This window comes from Cydia splendana, chromosome 9 (genome assembly GCF_910591565.1).
Source record: "Cydia splendana chromosome 9, ilCydSple1.2, whole genome shotgun sequence".
NCBI classification, from domain to species: Eukaryota; Metazoa; Arthropoda; class Insecta; order Lepidoptera; family Tortricidae; genus Cydia; species Cydia splendana.
This window is the reverse complement of record NC_085968.1, coordinates 10,030,955-10,048,641: the sequence shown is the minus strand read 5'-3', so window position 1 is coordinate 10,048,641 and position 17,687 is coordinate 10,030,955. Positions and strand designations below refer to the sequence as shown.

The 17,687-nt window shown below is 38.4% G+C and overlaps 3 protein-coding genes across 3 annotated transcripts in view; all 3 read left to right on the top strand.

Annotated features, from left to right (window-relative positions):
- Window positions 1-17,687, top strand: part of LOC134793521 (pre-rRNA-processing protein TSR1 homolog) — a 561,986-nt gene that overhangs the window by 333,599 nt on the left and 210,700 nt on the right. The gene's annotated exons all lie outside the window — the stretch shown is intronic.
- The window catches only part of LOC134793563 (phosphatidate cytidylyltransferase, photoreceptor-specific), a 53,502-nt gene that overhangs the window by 13,814 nt on the left and 22,001 nt on the right, over window positions 1-17,687 (top strand). Inside the window, exon 5 of the mRNA XM_063765174.1 lies at window positions 13,448-13,640. Within this exon, the coding sequence (XP_063621244.1) occupies window positions 13,448-13,640 (193 nt within the window). The remainder of the gene's footprint in view (window positions 1-13,447; window positions 13,641-17,687) is intronic.
- On the top strand, window positions 6,009-7,648 carry LOC134793878 (lipase 3-like). Its single transcript, XM_063765593.1, has one exon. The coding sequence runs from the start codon at window positions 6,224-6,226 to the stop codon at window positions 7,646-7,648; it is 1,425 nt and encodes a 474-aa protein (XP_063621663.1). The 5' UTR covers window positions 6,009-6,223.

Sequence of the window (17,687 nt, the reverse complement as noted above, 5' to 3'; positions counted from 1 at the left end):
AACCTCATCGACTACTTCGGAGTTGTGATTAATAGGACGGTGAGTTTTGTATTGTGACTTCTCTCTCAGGTGCTCTGCGTGCAAGTGAATGTTTCGAGGAGATCATCAACATCGGCTACGCGGTGTACCGGGTGCACGGGCTGCCGTGGTTCCGCTAGCTCTCCTGGTACTTCCTGCTCACCTCCAACTACTTCTTCTATGGAGAGAACCTCATCGACTACTTTGGAGTTGTGATTAATAGGATGGTGTGCTTTTAGATTATTATATTATAGCATGTTGTCAATAGGGTAGAGTATACCAATGAAATTAGCTACTCATTATGAAACGTCAAAATGATTTGTTACTAATTATTATGAAGTTGATAAAAGAAATCTGACTTGTGAATTAAAGCCCCGTCTGAGTTTTTAGTAAACTTTTTATCACAATTGAAATATTGATAATTGTGATAAAAATCACAATTACATGTTTGTCCACAAAACGATTTCATTTTTATAGGCAAGTGACCTGGCCCCAATTTCACCACGGTGACAGGTGCGACAATTGTAAAACATCACTGTTGCTGACGTCACAGGCATCCATGGGCTACGGTTACCGCTTACCATCGGGCGGGCCGTATTCCTGTTTGCCACCATCATTGTATTATTTAAAAAAACTTTATTATATCGGAAAAAAACAGATATTTCTTTTGCGAAGTTTCTGACAATTGTCAAGATTTAGAAGAATTGTAGGTAATTCTTGACAGGTAATGAGTTATATGTCGGAATTTCGTGACTATTGTAGTGTTTCTTGTGACAATTGTCATAAACTTGGCAAGAGAAATATCTGTTTTTTTTTCGATATAATAAAGTTTTTTTTAATAAAACAATGATGGTGGCAAACAGGAATACGGCCCGCCCGATGGTAAGCGGTAACCGTAGCCCATGGATGCCTGGGACGTCAGCAACAGTGATGTTTTACAATTGTCGCACCTGTCACCGTGGTGAAATTGGAGCCTGTTAATATGTAACTAGACATCTCGCTGCCCCAATATTACAGGGTTCTGTTTCACTTTTATCGAACTGAAAAATGTAACATAGAACCCTGTAATATTGGGGCAGCGATCTGTCACTGCTACTGAAACCTCTGAGTATAAGGACGAAAGAGGTCTGATCATAAAATGACATCATAACCTCACCTGTAACCTGATAACCTGTGAGTTCTTATAATTGGCTTCCTGTATCTACTATAATTTCTATGTTAATGTCATAGCTGTTGGATCTCCAAATGAATAAAATAAAATATAGAAAAAGATAATATCAAAAACATATCATTTAAAAAATAAAATTGACATAAAATTAATTCACGAAAATTAAGTATGTAGGTGTATTACTTCGTATTGAATAATAATAAAATACTAATAATAATTCAGCCTATATACGTCCCACTGCTGGGCACAGGCCTCCTCCCATGCGCGAGAGGGCTTGGGTTATAGTCCCCACGCTAGCCCAATACGGATTGGGGACTTCACATACACCTTTGAATTTCATCGCAGATGTATGCACGTATGCAGGTTTCCTCATGATATTTTCCTTCACCGAAAAGCTAATCATAATCATAATCATTTATTTGCGATAAGAAAGGTTATATACAAGTTGTTTCTGTAAAATTATACATTTTCAAGTCTCATCTTTCTTAACTGACTATGCAGCATGCAAATTTTAGTGTAATATATACCTAACTTAACCTAATTAAACTAGTTTTCTACAAATTAAATATCAACAACAATAAAAATAAAAATACTGTCAATACTGTAAAATATGAAATAATAATATGTATGTATGTATGCATGCATGCATGCATGCATGCATGTATGTTTCTCAAACAAAACCACTTAAATTAACATAATTTAACTAGATTGTTGATTAACAAGGTATTCATTAATAGAATAAAATGTCGAAGACAGCAGCCATTGAAAAAGTGCTCTTTTAAATTTACTATTACGCAATTCTCTGATATTGTTCGGTAGCTTATTAAATAAATTGACAAAGCTGCGTGAATAGCACTGAAAATCATGAAATATGCGGTTTCAAATAAAATAAGTATCATTACGAAATGTTGAAAAAAAAGGAATATTTATCACATTAATTGTAAGTAAGTATAACCAGGGTATCTAAACTATAGCCCTACTAAATTAAACAACAATAGCGAAATAGGTCAACATGTCAGGCGTGTACGTGTAGGTCCTTAATGTCACGGCTATTATGGCTCATAAAACCTTATTTACACATCTTTCAATGTTTTTTGACGCATTATGTTAATGATATTTTGATCATAACATGTTACGCCATTGCATAGGTACGATCAGTCTAATATAGACGGCGGTGGCGACAGTGTCGATTCGAAATATCAAAATGATCTCGAAGATACTAATTTGGTTTGTCTTATTTACTTTTGCTCGCGGGCAGCTTATCGACCTATTGTTGCCACACACTGTGAATTCAGCCAGGGTTTTATCTGGCAATCTGACCCAAACAGATGATGACATCGCCGATATCTTCGATGGAAAGTTCGCTAATAACGTCCTCCACTTGTTCAGCAGTGTGACCAAGAGCGTAGCTAAAACTATCGGCTCCGATAAGGACGTTCTCGACCTCTTGGATAACAACGTCCTTACATCAACGCGTAGGAATTTCGTGAAAGACTTCGATACCGGCCGCCTCAACGAAGACTGCCGACTCACCTGCGTTCAACTTATCACAAAATATGGATACCCGGTGGAGACTCACGAAACTGGCACTGAAGATGGATATATCCTCACTCTGATTAGAATACCTAGTGACGGCCCGGTAGTATTCTTGATGCATGGAGTGTTCGGAAGTGCTGACGACTTTTTGCTGTCGGGGCCGGATAATAGCATCGCTTATTTCCTGGCGAGAGAAGGCTACGATGTGTGGCTGGGTAACGCACGCGGCTCCAAACATTCTCGACGACATCAGTACCTAAAGCCGTCTTCAGCCAAATTCTGGGATATTTCCTGGCATGAGATTGGATACTACGACCTCCCAGCGATGATAGATTACACTTTGAACAAAACGGGCCAAAAGAAGTTAACATACATCGGATTTTCGCAAGGCAACACATGTTTCTGGGTGATGGCTTCCGAGCGCCCCGCGTACAATGAAAAAGTGTCTCTTATGATCGCATTAGCACCTATAGGTTTCTTATACAACGTAAAGTCCCCTTTTGCTCGACTTTTGCACTTCATTCCGATTATTTTAAACATTTTCTCCTCGAGTGAAGGTAGTAAGCTCTACATGCGACGGATGTGTGGTGGTGAGGGGCTAATGGAGTCCTTACTCTGCCGATATGTCGTAATGTTTGTTGCTGGATTCAACCTGGAGCATTTGAACGCAACGTCTCTGCCGGCAGTCCTCAGCCACTCGCCGACCAGCTCATCAGTCAAACAATGTGTACATTACGCGCAAGGTATCGTATCGGGGAAATTTAGGAGGTTCGATTACGGCGTTATTGAGAATATGCATCGATATGGGTCTCGAGAGCCGCCTGATTACAAACTAACAAATATAAACGCGCCTGTCGCTTTGATTTATAGTGATGGTGACTGGCTTTCGGATGATCGCGACGTCGAGAAGCTTATCAGAAAATTGCCAAAATTGGTCAAAGCCTACAAAATAAAACGCGAAAACTTTACCCATCTTGATTATGTGTACGCAAAAAATCCAAAAGATTTGATTCATACGCGAATAATGACATTGTTATCTCGATATTAATAACTTGGACACGTCAGATGCAAATGTGAAACAAAATATATACAGGATGGCCAAAAAATAAGTGCATTCCCGTTGCCAGGGAGGTTTTGGGATTATACTGAGCAACTTTTACTATGGGACCAACCCCGAGATCGCGAAATAAAAATTTGGCTGTTTCATACATTTTGGTTGGTCCAAAAATGGAAGGCAAAGTTTTTTTTTTCGCGTTTTCGGGTTTGGTCCCATAGTATAAGTTGCTCAGTATAATCCCAAACAAAACCTCCCTGGCAACGGGAATGCACTTATTTTTTGGCCACCATGTATATACTAGGGATGTACCGACTAGTCGGGAAAGCCGACTATCCGGCCACATTTGTAGTCGGCGATTAGTCGGCGACTAGTCGGCAAAAATGGCCGATTAGTCGGCACTTTATTAGTGAAAGAAAAACAGAAAAAAAAATCAACAGTCAATATTTACCATATGTTTTATGTTTACTTTACTAAAATATATATTCAGGGTGCATACGAAAACTTTTGTTCATATAATTGACCGTTTGATCGTTATCATATGTTGGTGGGCTGGTGTTTTCCTCTACAGGGTGTCTACAGGTCGATCTCAACTGACAGGCCTATTCGGATTTCGAGATAATCACAAGATCTAGAGACGACTTAGAGATCAACTAGATCTACATTAGATATCGACCAGAAGTGACTTGGATATCCAAGTCATAACTTGTCGAAATCGTTCAAGAGGACCTCCAGAATCGCGGAAACGACAAATTTGACATATCTATCTTACAAATATCTTTAAATTATCCATATCGTAACTTGTTGAAGTCTAGTAGAAATCGAATTCATTTTCCGAATCAAGCCGTGATTCTCGTGTCATTTCATGTGCAAGTTCGATAGTTAACCCTACCCTATTACTAAGACTCCGCTGTCCGTCCGTCCGTCTGTCAGCAGGCTGTATCTCACGAACCGTGATAGCTAGACAGTTGAAATTTTCACAGATGATGTATTTCTGTTGCCGCTATAACAACAAATATTAAAAACAGAATAAAATAAAGATTTAAGTGGGGCTCCCATACAACAAACGTGATTTTTGACCGAAGTTAAGCAACGTCGGGCGGGGTCAGTACTTGGATCGGTGACCGGTTTTTTTTTTTGCCGTTTTTTGCATTATGGTACGGAACCCTTCGTGCGCGAGTCCGACTCGCACTTGCCCGGTTTTTTTTATTATTATTCAGTTTTTTTTTTTAATGGTGGAGCCATAAGGAACTATTAATGTTATTGCAAAATTTAGAGACTTAGTCAGGGCACGTTGCTCGTAAAGACGCTGACCACAGGGGATAGGTTCTTAACTGGCGACTACGTACGGGAAATAGAGCCTAGACCTAGACCTCCTACAAGCTGTACTGACGGTCTGCTCAGGATCGCAAAATAAAAGAACCAAAGACAGAAATTGAACGAGGATTCTTGTGATAGGTCTTTGAACCTGTAGAGAACACCTTTTAGCCAAGCTGAATTATGATGAATAGCGCAACCAAAGGAGCAAAACTATTGTTTTTCACCTGAACTTATACGAAACTAATGATCTGGCCGACTAGCCGACTAGTCGGCCGACTAATCGGCCATTCGAGCGCCGATTAGTCGGCTAGTCGGCCAAATCAATAGTCGGTACATCACTAGTATATACCTATAACCGTAATTATTGGATAGGCCTTACGTTGTAATTGTTAAGTAGTATAGATACGTTATCAGTCGTATGATGCGTTTTACTATATTGTGAATAAGTGTGACGCTTTAATTATTAATGGCGATAACACTTTCTTGGCTAATGTCATCATCCCTGACGCTGACTGATTAGGTATATAAGGTTTGAGTTCATGTTGGTACTTAATTTATATTATGGTTATGGCTGTCTGGTTGTCTGCCTACCTGTGTCCAATAGCTTCGAATATTTACTCATCTTTTTGCACTGGTCCTAAAGACAAAAGGATTGTAGGCAGGAATCCTATTTCCAATTTTAAAATTCGACAATATTCGATTCGGTTCGATTTGAATTCGACAAAATTGTAATTGCAGTTTCACAAATCAAGGGTTTGTGGTTTTGTTTGTATATGTAATTGTTTTTTGAAAATTCAATACAAAAACGAAATTTAAAAAGGTTGAAGTTTTTTAAATTATCTTATATTTGTACCTAGCAACCCGCCCCGGCTTCGCACGGGTTAACAAATTATAGGTATTTCCTGTAAAAAAACGTGTTAATAATTATCATATATACGCGCCTGTTTCGAGGACAGACAAGCGGAAGTGCTAAGCCTAATATTTGGCCCTCCTAGCCGTCAGAGGTTGTCCGTACAGCAGTGCACACATACATATATAGCAATTTATTATTTTGTCAAACACGGCCTTTTTACGTTGGGCAAATCAGTCTAATATGGATCTTGGTAGCACGCGCGCCGGTCACGAAAATGATCCCAAAATTATTAATTTACATCGTTATAATTTCCATGCCTTCGGCTCACGGGCAGCTCCTTCAGCTGTTGTTGCCTCAGGCACTGAATTCATTCAAAGGTTCAATTGGAAACCTGACCAATCCCGTAGAGACTCTCAACAATATCATCGATGGAGAAATCTTCACGAAAATGCTCCGGTTTCTGACTAGTGTTATCCTGACCGTGGCATGGACCGTCGATGCCGACAGGAACGTTCAAAATCTCCTGACCGACAATATCGTAGCCTCTAAACGTGTTCGCTTTGTGAGAGACTACAACCTCGGCCTCCGAAACGAAGACTGGCAACTCAGCAGCATTCAACTCGTCGAAAAGTATGGTTTTCCAGTGGAGACTCACGAGACTGTTACAGAAGATGGATATGTTCTCGGATTATTCAGAATACGAGGTGGCGGTCCAGTTGTGTTTCTGATGCATGGGTTAAGCGGAAGTGCTGATGACTTTGTGATATCAGGACCGGACAGTGGCATAGCCTATTTGCTTGCAAAAGACGGCTACGATGTATGGATGGGTAATGCGCGCGGCACCAAACATTCCTTAAGACACGTTCAGCTAAAACCATCTTGGGCGAAATTTTGGGATTTCTCCTGGCACGAGATCGGATACTTCGATCTTCCAGCTATGATCGATTACACCTTGAACGCTACAAATCAAGATACTTTGAAATACATTGGGCACTCGCAAGGCACAACGTGCTTCTGGGTAATGTGTTCGGAGAGACCGGACTATAATGACAAAGTATCCCTTATGGTTGCATTAGCTCCAGTCGCTTTCATGTATAACGCCCAGTCTCCTATTCTTCGTGGACTTGTGTCCGTGCCCGGACTAGTGGATAGTTTCTCATCGAGAGAAGGCAGAGAAATGTACATGAGACAATCTTGTGGCGACGCTGGTGGGCCGTTATACAAATTATTCTGCGTTAACTTTCTACTCTTTACCTCTGGGTTTAACTTGAACACTATGAACGCGTCAGTTTTACCAGTTCTCCTAGGCCACGCTTCGGCTGGTTCATCGGTGAAACAAAGTATTCACTATGCACAGCAAATCGTTTCGGGAAAATTTAGAAGATTCGATTATGGTGTCACTGAAAATATACGAAGGTATGGCTTCCGAGAACCCCCGAATTATGAATTAACGAATATAAGAACGCCCGTGGCTCTAATTTATAGTGATACGGACTGGCTATCAGATGTCCGCGACGTCGAAAAGCTACTGTATTATTTGCCGAACGTTTTCGATACTTACAAAATACAGCATCAACAGTTTACCCATCTCGACTACGTATTAGGAAAAAATCTGAAAGATACGATTTACAAACGGATGAAAATAATGTTATCTTCAGTTTTAGTATTTTTGAATAGCACAGAGCATGCACAGTATTAGCGAAAATAATTGAAATGTCGTTTATATAAAAAAATCTAAAGTTACCGATGGACGTAGGTAAATTAAACCTACGAGGAGCAAAAGTACGTTTACGTATGGTTTGCTTCGAGCAACACCGGCTTCCGACACGTCGGAAGGGAGGAGCCCAAGCGATATCTTACCGTACAAATCGTTCTGACATTTTTTGCGGGGAGAAACGTGCAACACAGTCGCACTTCTCACTCACTACATACAAAATCCAATCTGTAATGATGACACAAATACATAGAAAAAGACAAATCTTGCATACCTCGATCTCTTTATTGTGTACGGATGAGTCACAACACGCACCGCGCTAGTTGTGTGTATGCACAATTGATCTTGTACCTCGGCAGAGGGGAAATAGTGCGAAGGCCGACTCCCTTCCGTGTTGCTCGAAGTTGGTTTACCTACGACATTGACATGGGTTTATGGAATTTAGGAAATAATTATTTATCGTGTCGAATCTTGGTGTTTTGCTTTACTAGTAATTATTTAAATGAATTTTTTAGTTAACTAGCTTCTTCCCGCGACCTCGTCTGCGTGTAGGGTTGCCATATGGAAGAATTAAAAGTCCTGATAAAAATCCGGACATTTCTTGTAGCAGAGATTTGGCGTAACTTGAACGACGCCCCGGCGGCGCGCTGCTCTCTGCGGTGTACTGTATCGTGGATCTACTTTTCCCTTTCCCTTCGCCCGATCCCTTAGCCCCCTCCCCGGGCGCGCATTTTATTTTTATAAGGTCATTCCTAAAAATCCGGACACATGCCAAGTCCGGCCGCAATCCGGACAAAGGGTCAAAAATCCGGACGTGTCCGGACAAATCGGACGTATGGCAACCCTATCTGCGTGTAGTGATGATGATATTGATGATGGTCGATAGGGATATCAGGGATTAGCTTTACCTAGGTTTCACCTATAAGTAAATTGAGTCGGACCAAGCTAACACTGCACAAACTTTACAGTGACAGAATATGGAAGTGCCGCCAGAAACATGAAAATCCTATTAAAATATTCCATACTTTTTCACTTCAAAGTCAGTGCAAAGTAGGTACAGTTTGACAAAAAAGAGTAGAAATTAAAAAGTGGCAATACTGTAGTGTCGTCCCGTTTTCTTATATAGATTGAAAGGGACGACACTACAGTATTGCCACTTTTTAATTTCTACTCTTTTTTGTCAGACTATATTACGTACCTAATATCCGAATTAACGTAGTTACCATATTTAGTGCTTTACTGTTATTGTTGCTAATCAAGTAATCATTACTTCCTAGTCGTTTTGTTATACAAATAATAATCTATAAATTGTAACGTATGTCCTCAGAGGTAGTCAGACGTTGTACTTGTAAACCTTAGAATGCAGATGTCGCTAGTGACGTTGTCACAGTTGCAATGACTTAATTCGCGTTGATTGACGGGTGGTCAGCTGGCGGAATTGGTAACGCATTGGACCGGCAAGTCCCACGTTGGCCAGAGTTGATCATCGTTGATTTTTTCTTTGTGATTGACATCTGTTATTCACAATTTATAGATTGTAATAATGTGGTACGTCCCACAATACAAAAAAGGAAATAATATATTAACATACAAATAATAATATTGCCACGTGCCAGTAAAATGTCAGTTGTTGTATATTGTATTGACCCTTGTATTCAAATAGATTATATTAGTTTGTTACAATAATCGAGAAACCTTCCACCGCAGGTTGTAGTAAACACCATAAAATTTATGTTTGTTGATATCACTAATGATATTCATATTTTACTAAAAGTATAATTATAGACCCCGGAGCCATGTTGACATAGCTCATAGTGTGAAAAAGCAAGCACGGCAACGTCGTTAAAAACATTGTACCAAAACATGACACATCAACAACTAGCATGCGCTGCATAGCCGTCGTTGATTAAAAAACCGGACAAGTGCGAGTCGGACTCGCGCACCGAGGGTTCCGTACTTTTAAGTATTTGTTGTTATAGCGGCAACAGAAATACATCATCTGTAAAAATTTCAACTGTCTAGGTATAACGGTTAATGAGATACAGCCTGATGACAGACAAACGGACAGTGGAGTCTTAGTAATAGGGTCCCGTTTTTACCCTTTGGGTACGGAACCCTAAAAACATGAATGTCATTAGCTATTTTAACCTATCTCTAAAAACTGTTTACCTGTTTAAGTATTAAGTACTAGACGAATTAAATCGTGCATTAAAAATATCAGTTCATAATGGAATCGTCAACATTGGGACTGTAATCCAAATGATAGGGTGTTTTCGATGTAAATGTGTTTTTGTTTACATAAGCTGCTTGGAATTGTTTATACCTACTGTTAACATATGTGCCATTTTGAATCAAAAGGGTACTTATTGGTCGGTTGTCAATAAGGCGTTAGTTCCATATAGCTTCAGTTTGAAATCTAACTTTATGGACCACCGACAATGTGGTACCTTTTGGTTGAAAACGTCACATATTATTAAGGATAAGTGCTACGCCATTCGAAGTTCATAAGTAATGTAGATTAAACAAAAAGGCTTACTTAATACATGCATTGTATTTCTTACGTTGGTCTCTCAAAACTTAGTCGTTTATAATTATTATAGTTCATGGTAAAGCCTATAGATGTATAGGTATATAAAAAAAATATATATACGCGTCGACTTGAGAACCTCCTCCGTTTTTTTTTCGTCGGTTTAAAAAAAATTGAGACTGATTATGTACATTGATTACCTATCATATTATTGCAATCAATCTGTCTATAGCTGTAATTACTGATTATTAGTATAATCTCCATATTCTCGATATGACGAAATTTCAATAAAAGTGTATGTTATTTCGTGTTTTTTTTTTAATTCCTATGAAAAATGAATGTACGGTCGAAAGTATTAATGTATGACCCATTTCGTACCTTGTGACAGTGACAATCAATATAAGTCGCTAGAGACCTCATACTATTGTCACTGTGACAAGGTACAAAATGGGTCATAAATTAAAACTTTCGACTGTAACTATGTAATGGCTTCATATTAATATATATCATGTTCATAAACAACAACAACAGAAAACTGCGTCACGAAAATGTTTTTTTTTAGTATTTAGTTTTTTATTATTGTATATATATGTTAGTTTGTAAGGTATCTATGGGCCTTAGTAGCCTGGAAATAAATGCTTTGATTGATTGATAAACTAAACTAAAATTATGCATTATAAATAACTCTGGCATGTTTGATTATAATCTGTGATAGAAAATACATTTATGATTCTAATAATAGGCCTAACGTCGCTATGTGATTTGTTGTAGGTATTTATATTGTAACAAAGTACATTTTGGTATCCTCCATTACGTATAAACTAAAATACGTTAGCTACCCGAGGGACGGCGCTCGGTCGTTTAAAAGCAATTTACTAGATTGGGTAGACATCATTTTCTGGCCTTAATTTATGCGTTTTCTATTAGAGTCTGTGCGGAAAGAGAAGAGTCGTGGCAGAAACGGGAACTAACATTTTAAATTTTATATGGCAATCAAACCTTTGACACGTGTCTTGTAAAAAGTAAACAAAGTTCTGTCATTGTATATTTTTATTAACAAAAACCGCAAGTTTTACGTATAAAATATTTTCAAAACACGATAAAACCGTACATAAAACCACAAGGAAAATTATATTTAACATTGTTCGGTTTTGTCAGCGGGAAGAAAACGGCTAAAAGCCGACTATCGACTTACAAAAAGTCGCGGAACGTGTTTCCGCTATTCACGGGTATTGATGTTGTATTTAATATTAAATAATTGCCTATTTAATAAGCCCCCTAGTAACTTGTCTCCAGTACATAATCGGTAAGTATATTCATTCAAAATATATTAATTTTCATAAATATGCAGGTCATTCATGATCTTTAAAATAACTGACAAATAGTCTTGATACTTGCCATTTTATGCATATTTATATGTAATTTTTTTTTCAGGATCGTGTAAAAGTATCTACGGTTTCTCGAATAAAAGACATCTAAGTAGGTGATATGCAAGAATTCGTAATCTACGTGCCAGCACATCCAGTTCAGATGAAGATAGTTCTATGAGTGTCCCTGGTTGTTCTGAAGCTAGCTCAAACATAAGTGACATTGAATATTTTAATTCAGACTTCGATTACAAAGAATAAAACTTTTTCTTATAAAATATTTCTTTATTTGTAAGTTCGTTTATTAGGTTCTGAATAAAACTTTGTGTAATAAAATATTTATTTATTTGTAAGTTCGTTTACTAGGTTCTGTTAGTTACATTTCATATTTAGCAGTGACTTTTCGGCGAAGTAAAATATCGTGAGATAAGAGAACCGGACATATCCTAATAAGGCCTAATACTTATGCACTATTTTTATTCATATTCATATTTATTATTAATAATGTACACATACATTACAAGTCAAGTTTACAATGGGTGAAATATATCCCAGATAGTAAAATTACAGTTCTATTGCCCAATTTCTACCCGATCTACCCGGTTTTGTATTAAAATAACTGTTGGACTGCACAGATTAGGCAGTACATAAATGAAACTCTATCTTGTTTGGTACTAAAATTACAGTTGTATTGGGCAGATTCTTAACTAGTTTTAGCAGTTTTGTCAATCGCACTGTCACTTTTTAGTATCTGAGACATAAAAATAAGAGTGTGTTTTAAAAAGAAAACTAGTTGCCTGCGCTAAATCAGAGGATTGAGTTGACGACCCGACACCACCACCAGGGTCCGTTTAGTAGTGGTAAAAAACCGGAACAAAAGGGATTCAAGTATCATGACCTTTAGTGTCGTACTATAATCACGTGACCAGTGTTGTCAGCATAGCAAAAACCATAAAATAACACTGGCGCGCCCTCAAATCCCACGACTCTTCTCTTTCCGCACAGACTCTAGCGGCGATAATTTTGTAAGTCTTGTGTGCAATAATTAGGTCCTAGATGCTATGCTCCCTAGATAAGTTTTACCCCCCATTTTACTGCCTTATGGGAGGAGGCCGAATTTAATTTGTATTATTATAATGATACACATATACGTACTCATGTGTTAATCCAGTTGAGTAACTTACATTTAAACATATTAACATACCTATTTCATTTATTAGTAGGACAAGTGTGCAGCTCATATTTTTCAGCATGATACACGCCAAGTTCCAACCATTCATTGTAAATATTGCATCTGATGACGTCATAGGTTGCCTTTTTAACAAGCTTTTATTAGGTCGACCTGTATGTAACTAACTATGTAATGGAATCTAAGGTAACTAATTTAACCATCTTCCAAGGATCGTAGTGTCATGAAAATTGCCAGCTGTATGTAGTTCTGATGACAATACAATAATATGGTACTGTCGAACGGATCTGATGATGGAGACAGGAGGTGGTCATGGGAACTCTGTGATGAAACAACGCAACCTAATTGTGTTAGGGGTTTATAGAATTGTCTCGATGAGTATTAGTTGTCTGTCGTAAGAAAAGTACAGTCAGCGATAAAAGCTTGTTACAAAAATGAAATTTTTGCCAAAAACTTATTCTTACTAACCTTATTAATATAGTCTCATAACTTTCATCGTTGTGACATTTAATAGAATAGCTTATCTCAATCTAAGAATTTTGCTTTTCGATTTATACTAGTGTTAGACCAATATAAGTCTGCAACGATTTTGATAGCACACGCAGTGCAAATGTTATTTTAAACATCAAACTTAGAATTATCTTGGTCCAACTCTATACATTTACTACTACAGAATAACGCAATATCCGTTTTGTCCACAGGACTACCTCCACTTCCTGGTGACGTACCACCGCTTCATCTCGTTCAGCCTGTACTGCGTGGGCTTCGTGTGGTTCGTGCTGTCGCTCGTGAAACGCTACTACATGCGGCAGTTCAGCCTGTTCGCATGGACCCACGTGGCGTTGCTCATCGTGGTCACGCAGAGCTACCTCATCATACAGAACATATTTGAAGGTATGATGAATCCAAGTGACGTACCACCGCTTCATCTCGTTCAGCCTGTACTGCGTGGGCTTCGTGTGGTTCGTGCTGTCGCTCGTGAAGCGCTACTACATACGACAGTTCAGCCTGTTCGCGTGGACCCACGTGGCGCTGCTCATCGTGGTCACGCAGAGCGACCTCATCATACAGAACATATTTGAAGGTGAGATGAATATTATTATTATAATTTGATGGTGAGTAATACCTACCTAACCTACCACCTAAAACGATTAACATTAAATAGATTATACTACTTACTATTGTGTTCCTGTTTTCTTGTGGCTGACGAGTCAGAATAGCAACAGAAAATAGTTAAGTCACTCATTTGCCTGTGAACGGACTTAATATTTACTTTTAGTCTTTCAATTTTCACATACACAATTGTACCTTCATTATTATACCTACATGAATTAAGTAAATTAAATCGCGACTACAATGCATTACCTTACAATAGGTCATCTTACTTGTTGATACTGTTTAACCTGTCCGAATGATTCATTATATGACCGCTAATTATACCTACGTTGATAATGATAAAATTATCAGTCAGTGAACTCCAACAGTAGGTATCATAAGATGACTGATTGTGATGATGTACGTTAATTTATTCTTATTAGTCCGATGGTTGTCCGTTAAAATAATATGCTCGGGTCTGGACTAGACTATCATGCGGTTCTGTGTTTAGATGTAGGTACACCACTACGCAAAGCAAAGGGGACAGGTAAGCCCTTTAACCAAAATAAGTAGGTACGTTAGTTCATAAGTATTTTGATTTTGAAGCTATTTATTTCATCCTTCAGGTACTAGATAAGAGCGTTCGATCTATCATAGTATGAAAGCTCTACTTTATGAAGTATAGAACATAACCGACGTTAAATTTATATCCGATATCCGCATGAGCCGAAATAGCGCTAATATGAACGCAACCTATTTTCGACCCCTTTTCGCTTCGATTACTTTGGTCGAAGTAGAAGGTATAGATAGGGGTCTGAGTTGTTTTTTATACCGTTTAAGTTCGTGATTTTTATTTAAAATTTTCTTCAATAATCAATATTAACTAACATAACTTTGTAATTAAGATTGATCGCTTCGCTTCGGTACGTTTGGTGCCCGCTTGGTTTTACTAGGTTTTAAGTTTTAATATTAATATAGGTGTACACGTGACGTGAAAAACCGGATTAGCACAGGATGGATGAAATGGCGACAGGTCACGGGAACCATTTGCGACGCCCGAATGCCTCTTCGATTGAAGGGTAAAATTTATAAAACCATCATAAGACCTGTCGTCATGTATGGATCAGAGTGTTGGGCCCTAAAGGTGACGGATGAAAAGAGGTTGCATATAGCGGAGATGAGAATGTTAAGATGGATGTGTGGTGTGACAAGAATGGATAGGATAAGGAATGAGTATATAAGAGGAAGCCTGAAAGTTGCACCCATAGTAGAAAAAGTAAGAGCGAATCGCCTAGCGTGATACGGGCATGTGATGCGGAGGGATGAAAGTCATGTGACGAAAAAGGTATTACGAATGAATGTGGAGGGAAGTAACGGGAGAGGAAAACCGAGAAAAAGGTGGGATGCACTGTGTGAGAGATGATATATCTGAACACGGCTCTATTGTCAAGGCGTGTGCGTGTTCAGATATTGTTAACACCTTGGCCGATATCTGATGGCGACAGTACATTTTGGTGCAACGGATCTGGTGACATACAACAATATTGCAAATAATTGTTACGAGAAATATCTTATCAAAAAGCACTTGATAATTATCTCGATTGGTAATGGTGTTTGCCGTCGTTTATTTGCAAAGGGCTTGGTTATAATGAAATTTCCATGTAGCTATTATAAGATAAACCGTTATAGTCGTAGCGTTGGTCTTTCAACAGTTTATAGTGGTAGTACTTAGTGCTAGACTGCAGGGGGTCTTCACGTTCTGACCCGGGGGCCACGGGCAGGCCTCCGCTTCCTTTTCGTGGGCCGGATTAGCCCGCCATTGTGTGGAGACCTTTGCGCTAAAGTAACGAAAAGATGGCTATTTACATTGCCTTGCTCTGTTGAAACATTATACAAAAAGTATCCGTAGCCGTGTGTAGGTAAGTATTTGATTTTCTCAGCTTATCTTAAATAATTCTCAGGATACAATCACAAGAAAACAAACCTAAAAATATTAATCTTAAGTAGGACGCTCAAACTTACATTGTGGCATCACAAATATCACAATAATATCTAGGTAAATGATGTCAGTCGCCCGTGCGTCTCGCTCGCGCTAATACACATCCGTACATGTATTGTCCGGATAAGTACGAGTGAAATTCAGGCGCGACTGATATCATTTTGAAGTCACAATGTAAATTTTAAATGGCCTCTAAGCGCCACTTGCACCATCCCACTAACCCGGGGTTAACCGGTTAAACCTGGAGTTACCATGGTTACTAGTACAATTTGACACTTAACCGGTTAACCCTATGGTTAGTGGGATGGTGCAAGTATTAAAATAAAATATAAAAATCTATTTAGGTACACAAGAGAACTACAGCGAATAATGTCCATTCAACCCATCAACACCTAGGACACACTATAACAGACCTGTCTAAACATGTCCCGATGCGTCGCAAGATAAACAACCTCACTCGGCATTGTCAGGGCCGCGAAGCCTTTCAGAGTATGTAGGGCGGGCTCAGGCGAATGTAGGGCGTGCTAACTTGCTCAATGATGTACCGCCTTCGCACTGGGGTTTAATTTTAGCACTCCAGATTTGTTGAGAGATTTTCTTCTTTCGTTTTGTCTATATACGGGATTTTAGTCTCTATTCTCACGTCGCTAACGCCGAAATTTCAGCGCTCGCGCATTATCAAAATGATAGAACTGTGGTGTTCAGGGATAACGCGATCAACTTCATACGTTCGTCTATTTGCCCCATATTATAAAGTCAAAGATCTGTTCACAGTTTTGCACCTTACTCGTTTGTAATAATGGCGAAAATGTAAACATATATTTGACGTCAACTGCTGTAAAGTGTTATTCTATAGAACTTGCTAACTATGTAAACAAACCGCCATATTGAAACTGTCACTGAATGATGATTTCAGTAATGGCGGTTTGTTTATATAGTTAGCAAGTTCCATAGAATGACATTTTAAGGTATTGTACTTTAGCAATAAAGTGAACCTGAACTTTTTTTTTTACTTAAATTGGTTTAAATAATTTATTGAATCAGGCCTTAATAACTTTAAATGGAACATATATTAAATTATTCGGTATTATATGTTTTGGATTCCTAGTCTTATCGGAGGGTTATTATTATTATTATTATTTTTCTACTCTCGCACAATGTTTAGGGCTCTAGCTAGATCTAGATAGAAGAGCCGCAAATGAACCTAATATAGCACGCGGCGAACCCCACCTTAATCACTCGAGTGGATTAGGGTCACAGTATCCTCAGTCAAGGACAAATAGATACGCACTTTTATTAGGATTAGGTCGATGGTGTAAAAATAAACTTCTGTCTTAAAATAGGGCACTACGTCATTTTGTAATCAATCAAAAAACGAATATACTTTTTCCATTTATAGATTGTACAAATTTAAGACCAAGAGCCGCATTCGTTCTACAAAAATCTGATTTGATTTGACATCAGTGAATGCATATAACCATGGAAACATTCTGTCCGCTCAATTATGACCCAACGTAAACTATTCGATTGTAGGTGGTGCTTACAAACTATTCGATTGGCAACTTCAGTTCGACCGAGATGACAGTCAGTGACGGATGGCTAAATTGGTTTATAAAAACAACGTTTTTTTGTAATTAAACGTCTTCATGTGTCGTGAAGTGGTGCAGAAGTTATTTTAGTTCATATCAAGGACAGTGGAATCACTTTTCACTTGTAGTAAACAGATAACTTCAGTAAAATTTGGAATAAATATGACGATATTTTTTCAATACTACCGTGCTAAGCTAAAACGTAATAACTGCATACGACTTTCATAACAACATACGACTTTTTAAATTGCGAGGATA